Source organism: Mucor mucedo (assembly GCF_025094135.1).
Source record: "Mucor mucedo strain NRRL 3635 chromosome Unknown EV154scaffold_365, whole genome shotgun sequence".
In the NCBI taxonomy this organism is placed as follows: domain Eukaryota; kingdom Fungi; phylum Mucoromycota; class Mucoromycetes; order Mucorales; family Mucoraceae; genus Mucor; species Mucor mucedo.
The window spans coordinates 312-11,099 of NW_026252649.1; the positions used below are offsets into that span (position 1 = coordinate 312).

The window sequence follows — 10,788 nt, forward strand, 5'->3', positions numbered from 1 at the left end:
CTGTCCGTGTGGTCCTAAGTACAGGACTACTATAGGCGTTGGTTTCAGGACGAGAAATTGTTTCGCTCGTTGGAACTGGATTAAATGCACCAACGATAAGTTTCTTGTTCACTATTTGAAAAAATAAATAAATCTCAGTATTCATTTTCATAAGAAGCGAATAAAACATGTATCTGCGAACTGAAAGCGTCATGCATGATCGAAAAAACCTTGGCAAAAGAGTCTAAAATGTGTGTAACCTGCTCTGAGGTATTGCCAAAAACAATCTTATAATTGCTGATATTTTCGTACACATACTTGTGAACCAGATATTTGAACTTCGTTAAGGGTAGCGACTCAATATCACGAAGTCTGATTTATTTGGCGTCGGTAGAAATGGTATTTCCCTCTTCGTTGCTAATAGCCAAAAGTCTGATGTTATGAACATTCAATTTGACACTACAAAATGCTCTGTTGAAATCATCAAATGTGAAAGCAATGATACTCAAAGGCCCTTTTAACAAAAGAAAAGTTACTTCGATTTTTTGGAATTGATATGACCGAAAAGTACCAGTAATATAATCCTTTGCCCTAACAGAACAAAATCTCAACAAGTCATACTGAAAAACTGGGTTTGAACTAAACAATTTGACATTCACGCCCGAGTCGCCAGCCTTGGCTTCCATAGACACATGTCAAGAAGTGATGCCGAACATGTGGGACATGGTAATACTTGAATCGGTAAGTTTTACCAAAAGCATGTTGTTAAAGATAAATTAATTGTGCATGATAATTGTGTAGAATGCAAAAGGTTTTATAGCTCCTTCTGTTACACATGAATCGGAAATGTTGTCGAAAATTAAGCATGAATAACTAAGAATCAAAGGTATTTACGAGAATCCCAGAATCACAATCCACTCTTACGATAAATATTAGTTCTTAAAACTTCAGTACAGTAGTGACATTAACTTAATTAAAAACTCTGTCAAATGAATAATCCTTCATATCATCTTTTTGTATGAAGTATTACACACTAATCAGAATTTGTCAGTTCAAGAGATCGCATATCGTGTAAATCTTTCAATATAGATACTTGTACTTCTGACACTTTAATTAAACGTTGGCTCTTAAAAAATAGGAAATAAAACTCTGTCAATGTACACACAGTAATATTTGACACAGAAACATGTGCTTACCCCTGTGTATTTCTAGACAGCAAATAGGAACGATTTTGAATATTCAACGCATGGCATACTAAAGTCACTGCCAATAATAAAAAAAAGTTTATCACATAAGATAGTGCTTGAATATCTCGTTTTCATTTGAAGTATTAGTAATACCAAAAGTCAGTGTCACTTCAAAATATTCACACAGGCACAAAATGTACAAAAGGCATATGCAAGTATAGTCTTAAATCTTTAAAATTCTTTTGCCTTGTTAAAGTAACTCTTTTTTTTCAAGATAAATTCTGAAGAAGTATACTTGGATTGTTTAGCTTAACTTATAAGAGCAACAACTAGAACGTTGTTTTAGCAATCATTTATCCAATCGTTTTATGAAGTCAATCAAATAACTATGTGAAGAAACCTTTATCTGTACTCTGGTGTGTGTAACATTTTATGTGAATCAAACTTTGCCTAGTCTATAATTTTTCTATTAAAATTAGATGTTTTTAAACAAAAAGAAAATTCAAAATGAGAACTTAGACATATTCAGTATGAAGATATTAAAGTCAGTCATTTAGAATAAAGGGTAAATGTTTCTATTGCGACACATTGTGCAATAAAACTAGAATATTTAACAGCTGACTAAGCCCAAGATACTGAACTTATAGAGGATACTGATTAGTGGGAAAATCTATATGGAAATTAAATTGGTACATACAGACTTTATAAATTTATGCTTGTATTTATCGCGCGATTTTTTTATTTTACGCCACTGCTTTTCAATTGAACATGCCACATTAACATGAAGAGTAAGATCAAAGTTCTTAGAAACTAAACACTAGACTATAAGATGTCAACTAAGATGAATAAAATATAAAGATATAAAAGGGCAATGCGAAGACGAATCAGATATGAGTGTCTTCGAAGAAGTATAGTGAAGTACAACTGGTAAGACTATTCAATGTTGATTTATAAGAAGGGCTTTCAGACAATTAAAGTAGTTATATATATTTAAAACCAAAACAGGCTTATATGAATAAGACTGAATCAGATTATAGTAAAAACAAACTAAAATTTTTACTAGATAATTTTATGGTCCTTTTATAAGAAATGGATAAGAAAGCAGTCAATCAAATCAAGACATCTGAGCTCAAAAAGAACCAACAAAAGAAAAAAAAGGGGGTGTAGCAACACATAATCCAGTCACTGAAATTAAAGAGATCGAAGAAATTTATAAAAGAGAATAGGGTAATTGCGTCTACTTAGAGTTCACAGATCTGAGGATAAGTTTCCCTTCAACTTTAGCGCCAATTAAATAAAACTAGAATTAAGTTTCTGAATGGACAATTGAAGGACCAAACGTTCGTCCGATTCGTAAAAGGTTTCTTGCAGTCATGTATAACAATTATTTAGAATTTCAAATTACGTTTGTGGTCAAAATGAATCAATTGTAACGTTGTGCCTTAGCGGTTAAGTTGTTTACTAAGGGAACAGTTGGGCAAGAGTTCAAATCTCGGCTTGTATGACATACCTAAAGGAGGGGAGGGGAAAAGAAGGGGAGAGAGAAAAGAATAAAATTAAGAAATTGATTACATAATTGAATTACCTCGTTATTTAATATGACAAGCTTTTTTCAAAGCCCAGCGTACCGAACCATAGTGAAGGTCAAAACTTTTACGGTAACGGAGGTTCGGTACGCTGCGCTTTGAAAAAATCTCGTGTTGCCACAGGCCTGTTTAAAAACGAATAAGGAATAAAAATTTATTTAAATGAAAAAAAAAATGTGCATGAGAGCGAATAAAATATATTAATTTTGAAAGATTTCTGAGTAAACCACATTGGATGTGTAGGTTCCTTCCTCACTTTCTATAGTTGATGTTTCGGGAGGAATTAAAACTTTTATATCGTTTGGTCTTTTAACTCGATATAAAGCCACGTAAAGTTGCCCGTGAGAAAAAACAGGTGTTGGAAGGTATAAACCCACAGAATCTAAAGTTTGGCCTTGGGACTTGTTGATTGTCATGGCAAATGCTGGTTTGATGGGAAATTGATATCTCTTAAATTCAACACCTACCTGCTGCACCGTAGAACACAAAGTAATTCGGGGAATAAGGATAATGTTACCCTCATACGGTCCAGTTGCTACTTCAGCCTGAATTGTATGCAAAAGAAAGGCCCTACAAATTAATCTTGTTCCGTTACACACACCTTGCGCAGGAGCCAAGTTACGAAGCATCATAATTGGAGAGCCTACTTTCAGCTTCAACTCATGAGGGGGAAGACTACTACATTCTAAAGAATTCATAAATTCTGGTGGTAAAGTCAAAGCATCGTTGTCAGAAAGGGCAGTATCGGTACTCAGAAACTCTCTAAACTCTCCTGGAAATTTATCCAAAATGTAATCGTTAACATATGATACAAATGCATTCGTTGGGGTAAGAATCGCTTTTGACATCAAATTGAGAGAGGAAATATCTGCATCATTCTGGAAATCGTTATAAACATGTTGACAGAGAGTGCTGATACTGTTTCCCGGCAGGACCATTTGATCAGGCAAACGAATTCAATTGGTAATGTCTAGATGTACAGGGTATAATCCTTTTCCGATAGTCAAAAGTATTGTCGAAAATTCTTCTAACTCTCGTGCCGACTCCAGATTATTCACCAATTGAGCCTGTTGTACTCGCATGTTTGTTGTTAATCTCAATTGCTTTATTTGACACCAAAGATGGGAAGTGATCATACAGGATTGAATGATGTCGTCTTTAGTACCCTTAGGAACAACCGGTAAAACTTGACGAAAATCGCTACCAAAAACAATTAATTTTCCACCAAAAGAAACTCGGCTAAGTCGCATATCTTGGTGCTTTATGATATCTCTAAAACTTCTATCGACTGTTTCCAAAACATCTCGACTAATCATAGAAGCTTCACCCCAAACTATCATGGTGAATGACGCAATCAACGATGCATTCTGACTTCTTGGTTTTCGAAAACACATTGAGGCTTGATCACAGTTTAAAGGAATACCAAATCTGGAGTGAGCAGTGCGGCCACCCTTTAAAAGAAGAGATGCGGTTCCACTAACAGCCACGGAAAGAGCGATTCGGTTTGTTCTTCGTACGGCTTGCAGTAAATCGTTAAAAATAAACGTCTTACCCGTGCCACCAGGACCATCCAAAACACAAAGATTATCTTTTAAGTGAAAATGGGTGTGAGTGTGAATTTTTTCACTGTCGACCAAGTTCATTACAGTTTCAAAAACAGTACGTTGATCAGAATTAAATGGTAGTTCAGCAGGATCGATCATTGAACGTTCGGCTTCCAGACACAATTCACGCTGCTCACGCTCAAGTCTACTCATTCCAGGAAATTCTTGGTCATGGCTACCATTTCGGGTATCGATTGAAGGTAAATTAAAGCCAGCAAAATCAGATATTGTTATATTATGAACATCTAACATATTGTTTAGATCCAAGAGGCAATTAACATAAGCTGTCTCCTTCATGGTTTCAGTTAAAACAGAAATAACTTGGGTTAGTAGTCTTTTCTGTGCAAAAATTAATCATCAGAAAGGTTTTCTTTGTTTTTAATCCACAGTTGAAAAGGACAGGACAGTTCACAAAAAACCAAAACCGTGGCAAACAATCTTCGTAACATTAAAGGTGATTGGAATGTATCACTTTCAAAAAGACACGTATCCCACTGTTCATCGTCGGCAAGTAAACCCTTTGCACGGGCGGTAGCTTGGTATGCTTCATAGAGAACACCATCAACAGTGCGTACATCTTCAAAACTCTTAGCACCACAAACGTAATTTAACAACAGGCGCAGATAGTACTTTTCAGATTCTTTAGGAGAAACAGAATAGATGCGACCTATTGTTTGGCGGAGACCTCTCTGTCTTTTCCTCCAAAACGTTTCACGTTTTTGCCATGTATAATATTCTGGAATTTCATGGTACAAATATTGATTTGCCTCTAAGTCAGTTCGATTTAAGATAAACCAAGCGGAAAGGGTGGTTTCTTTGTTAGCGGAATTAGCAAGTACATCATTAAAGACTGCACCCTCTGTAAAATACACCATTTCCTGTCCAGGAAGATGAATACTTAACCGTTGATGAGAGGGAAACTCTTTATGGAACGAAAAGCTAAATATTCTCCACGCGGCTTCCGGTGCAGAAACATATCGTGCGTCCACAAAATGATTAATCTCATCAGGAGCTACCAAATTGTTTTGTTGAGCGCTATTGCTAATTTGAACACTTGCACGATCGTGGCCTTTGTAAACATACTTGTAAAGACACTTGACAGCGGATACATTATTAAAAATTTCGACATTCATGTGTCCATGGTATTTCGTACAAAAATAAACATTATGCGGAACGACCCAAACATTATCCAAAACAATACCACCTCGTTTGGTAACGTTTCTACCATCTCTTCTCCTTCTGTATATTGGATAACCTGATTCTGCAGTGGTAGTGATAGGTGTAAATGTTTTGGGATAACCTTTTGAACACTTTCCTTCTTTCATGCAAACAGCTCTAGGGTTAAGTACGCCACATGGACCATGCATCATATTTTTGGTAACAGTTTCGTATGCCAAAGGAAATAACTCTTGGTCAGGGATTTCAACGGAAATGATTTTGTCAAAATCTTTTGTAGTCCTTGGTTTATCTTTAGGTCTGAAAATGAAAAGCATATGAGCGTGAGGCAAACCTCTTTTTTGGAATTCTATTACGCCAACATATCCAACAACAACACCAAGAACATGGTCTTTGGTGATATCATTTAAAAGACTTTTGTATTTGAAGCGGAAAACTCTTGCACAAAGATCAGGTCTATCAGCCGCAGTTTGGCCAAAAAGCAGTTCATTTTTAATTTCGGGCCATGTCGGGTTGCATGTAAACGTAATAAAAAAATCAGGTTTTCCAAAACGTCTGACAATGCTAATGGCATCTTGATAAAGTTGGGACATATGTCTGGGACCACCAATGAATGAGCTTGGAAGAATTACTTTGCGCCCAAGAGAGCTTGTATCATTATCGTTGTGTGCAACAGCATCTTGTAATCCACGGTAGAGTTCAGTACGTAAAGTTGATTGATTATGTCTTATGTAGTTTAGACGGAATTGTTCAATTTTAGCTTACATGTCAACAATGTATTGATGGAAAAGTTTTCCGAAAAGATGAAGATCATGTCCACTATTTCTAAACATGAGGTGAAAACTATAAAATTGCATGGCTGTAACCTTATAACCTCTTTCAGATGAGCATAATGAATGCCATCCATGTTGACCGGTAGGAAATATCAAGGAATTAGACATTGGATCATATGTTTGATTTAACTCATTAATTCGTTTCAGTTGACCCTCGTTTTGGGATCTTATAACGATATCACAAATTTTAACCTCATCCCCTTTCTGTCTACTATTGTAAGAAAATATTTTAACCAAACATAAGGTGCTCTCAAGATCGGAAACCGAAAATAAATAGCCTATTTTTTATACAAAAATAGTGAAAAAAGTCTCTGAAATGTAGAGCTAAATTTGGGCAAAATAATACATATACATATAAGGAATCAAATAAAAACATGATCAAAGTGATCTTGTTTTCAAAATAGTTTACTTGAAAAGGAAATGATAAAATAACGAACTTCTTTAAATCCAGTGTTTTTTTATTTTTATTTTTCTTTCCCTTTAATTTGTCAAATACATTTTATCACTTACCTTACTATGAACAATACCGAAGCTAATAACAATGCCCCCAACAATGTACGTGGTCGTGGACGCGGTCGTGGAAATGGACGTGGAGGCAGACGTGGACGTGGCAGACGCGCTGGCACTTTTGTGTTTGTTGTCGATCCTACCGTTCAGCAAAACACCATTCCTGTTGACAACGGCAACACCGAAGCTGACAGTAACGCCAACGTTGATGATGACGATGAGCCTGAACAATTATCTTCACGGTCCTACAATGTATGGCCTGATGTAGCTATTTGTATCCTCCTCGAAATTATGGCTGGTACCTACAGCTACTTGCTGAGAAGAAGCGATACTGCCTTAAAGCAGCTTATCTGGGTACATTCGGCTGCTTTGCTGAAGGAAAAGTTAGCTGAGAATGCTACCACTGATGTCATCACGGCTTTTTTGACCAACTTTAGTGAGACAAGCATGCAAAGAAAGTGGGCAGACATGAAGCAGCGTTTTACCAGAGTAAGAAATGCAGCAAGAGAAACCGGAGTTGGTGGAACTGTTCCAAACATGCCGTACTACGAGGAAATTGCTAAGATTACTCAGGATGATCCCAGCATCCAACCTGAAGTGATTTACGAAAGCATCAACATGCAAGAGAGTGGTATTCGATCTTACAGACGATTTAACGACGCCAATTTGATGAATGCTATTGGATCCGATGGCCCTGAAACAACATACTTGGGACCTACAGAAGTTGATCAACTTGTCATTCAGAAAGCATTTGCTGATCGATATCCTGCTAGAGATTCTACCAACAACGAAGGACCTGCAGTGCCATCATTTTTTGAATCAGCATCCGCACCTCCCCCACCAACAACAGCACCAGCACCAGCACCAACACCAGCAACAGCACCAACACCAACACCCACACCAACACCAACAGCCGTACCAACCTCAACACCAACAACCGAACCACCAACACCAACAGCCGTACCAACCTCAACACCAACAACCGAACCACCAACACCAACACCAACACCTACATCAGCATCCGCAGCACCACCAACATCGACAGGCGCAACACCTCCACCACCACCTTCATCCACACCTCCACCTCCATATACATCCGCACCACCTCCACCTCCACCTCCATATACATCCGCACAACCTCCACCTCCACCTTCATCTGCACCACCTCCACCTCCACCTTCATCTGCACCACCTCCACCTCCACCTTCTTCTGCACCACCTCCACCAAGATCTACCCGTACATCGAGAAATAGTCGAACTTCTGGTGAGCAGTCTTCATCAACTAATCCTATTGAAGCTGCTCGTCAGTTGTCAGACGAGCATATGGCACGTGCCCGCCAACTTGGTGTAGAGATGATGGATCGCATGGCAGCATCACAAAGGGAAGATCGAGAACAAAGACTTCTCGATGTTGATAACATGTTGCAACGTATCAGTCGTAATCGACAAATTGCACTGGAAGATATGCAAGCAAGACGGCGACAAGAGACCAGAGAGAGATACCGTATGTTCGAAGAAGTAAGAAGTAGACGAGAGGCTGACATGGAAGAGCATAGACGTAGACGTATGTCTGATATGGAGACTATCCTGAATAGATTCGCAGCCATTCGAAGAGGTGATAGTGATACCAATCTTAATGGTTCATCTTCTACTGACAACAATAATTAATTAAATAAAATAAAATTTTTAATTCATTAAAACCTTTTGAAAACTATGAAAGTCTATCTGTTCCCCTCATGATATTGTTTCTTCTTAAGATAGACATTACCTTAAGACGGCGCATCCCGGCTGCGTCGATGGTAGCGCTGGTACCATCAAAAGGAAGAGGGGGTTCAAAATTCACCTCGTTTTCATACTGGTTTCGGCGATCTGCCTCCACAAAACCCTCGAAATCTAATCCTCCATCCAACACTGCCTCTTCAATGTCATTTTGATTTATACAAATGTTGTGTAAATCACAGCAAGATATGATAGTTTTGGCCATTCTATCAACACTAAGCATATACAAATGCTTCCAAAGGAATCTCCACCGGGATGTGAGTCCACCAAATGCATGTTCTATTTTTATGCGAGAACTAGAAAAGATTTCATTGAAAATCTTTTCTTCTGCAGTGCTTTCACGTCGGCCATGAAATGGAACAATGAGGTTTGGCAGCAAAGGGTAAGCCGAATCTAGGTTACATCATTAATAATTTGTACACTATGGTATGATTAATGAGTTTACCTCCCAAAATATAAGTGTTTGCGGGACACCATCTGGCCGCATCAAACAAAAGTTTATGATAGATCACACTGCTAGTAAACACTCGGGCATCATGGTTTCTGCCTTAATATAATAACAAACGGTAAGCTGCTATATCATTTTTTATCCTTCCATACGAACTTACCGGAATGCCCAGTTTTTACATACATAAACCGAGTACGGGCATCGCATATGGCCATTAAGTTCATAGATGCGTGGCTCTTTCTATCGACATATGCATTTCCGTTAATTGCTGGCTTTTGAATGACGACCAGCTTGCCATCAATCGCACCTAGTACACCAGAAAGTCTCGTGGCATCAGGTCCACCAAGTTCTGAAAACTCACGAGCATTGTTCAAAGCTCTATCTCTGTCGTCGATAGGCCACGTTATAATTTCGGGAGTAATCTCCAACATGGCATCAATAAATCTGTTTGTGAAATTATTGAACGATCCGGCAGTTACTCCAAGATGTGTTTCAGCAATGCGATAACCAAAATGGGTGTTGGCAAATCTCCAAAGCACACACGCAACCTGGACTTCCACAGAGTATCCACCTCGCAAAATTGATCCAAGATAAGCAGAACATCTACTTAAACGATTGACGAGCCACTCAAAGGTACTCTTGTTAACGCGATAATGGGCTCTATAACTGTGGCGGCTGTTACGATCATCTGACAGGTTAGGGTGCTTGATTGTCCAGTAAGTTTCATACGTGTCCATACGCTCGGTTCTAACAACCCTTCTGTGGACTTCTCTGGTCATCATCCAAGGGCTGCTTATAAAAATATAATAAAAAATGTCATAGTTGACAAGAGTGGTTGCATGTAAAATTGTTTCCCTGATCCAAAGTTCAAACAAGGAAAAGACATCTTGGTTGCCTTGGGTGCGGGCAAAGTCTGCAACAACGCGCTCTTCGGCAATGGCTACCTCTTGTTCAAGCATTTGCTCTTCCAAATCGTACTCTTCGTCCATTGCACTAATTTCGTCCACCAAGGCATCGAAATATTGATCTTCGTCTTCGAAATGTTCAGCGTCATCTTCCATCCAAAGTTGTTCTTGCATCATGTCGAAGAAAGTTTCGTCAATTGGGTTCATGTTAAATAAGTACTTTAAAAAAATTAAGATAAGCGAAAAGGAAATATTTTATTTTTTATTTTCTTTGATTTAATAAATCACGTTGGTCCTTTAGTAGATTCGAAAGTGAAAAGCTGTCACGTCATCACCTGATCATTGAATTTTATTTTATTGTCTAATTTAAGAAATGGGGTACACTCCCAAAAAAGGCTCGATCACCATTCCGAATTTTACCTTGAGAGCACCTATAGACATTAATTAAGAGCTTTCAAAGTACGATGGTTACACCATTCTCAAAAACAACTATAAATAACCCCTTCCATTTTTTTTAATAAACTTTAGACATATTTTACTTTCACAAAACTTACTATAACCGAGCCATATTTGCTCTTACTTCCTTTTCTTTTTCTTTCTTTCTTTATTTTTATTCTTTCTTTTTTTTCTTTTCTTCTTTTTTTTATAAAGACTTACTTGAAAACATCTTAATTTATAAGAACCATTCAGTAAATCTCGAGATCCTGTACAGTAAACAACTTTCTTTTGAATAGTAACATACGTACTTTAAACAGTCTCAATAAAAACTCTTCGATATCTACTT

General features: G+C 37.7%; 2 protein-coding genes across 2 annotated transcripts; one reads left to right on the plus strand and one right to left on the minus strand.

Annotated features, from left to right (window-relative positions):
• Nucleotides 1–356: 356 nt before the first annotated feature.
• EV154DRAFT_572758 (uncharacterized protein) lies at nt 357–665 on the minus strand (the record flags this gene model as incomplete). Its single annotated transcript, XM_051606355.1, has 2 exons — nt 357–493; nt 551–665. The coding sequence occupies 2 exons, from the start codon at nt 663–665 to the stop codon at nt 357–359; spliced, it is 252 nt and encodes an 83-aa protein (XP_051449880.1).
• A 6,216-nt stretch (nt 666–6,881) lies between these two features.
• Nucleotides 6,882–8,540, plus strand: EV154DRAFT_572760 (uncharacterized protein; the record flags this gene model as incomplete). Its single annotated transcript, XM_051606356.1, has 1 exon — nt 6,882–8,540. One exon carries the CDS (start codon nt 6,882–6,884, stop codon nt 8,538–8,540), a length of 1,659 nt encoding a protein of 552 aa, XP_051449881.1.
• Between the last annotated feature and the right edge of the window lie 2,248 nt (nt 8,541–10,788).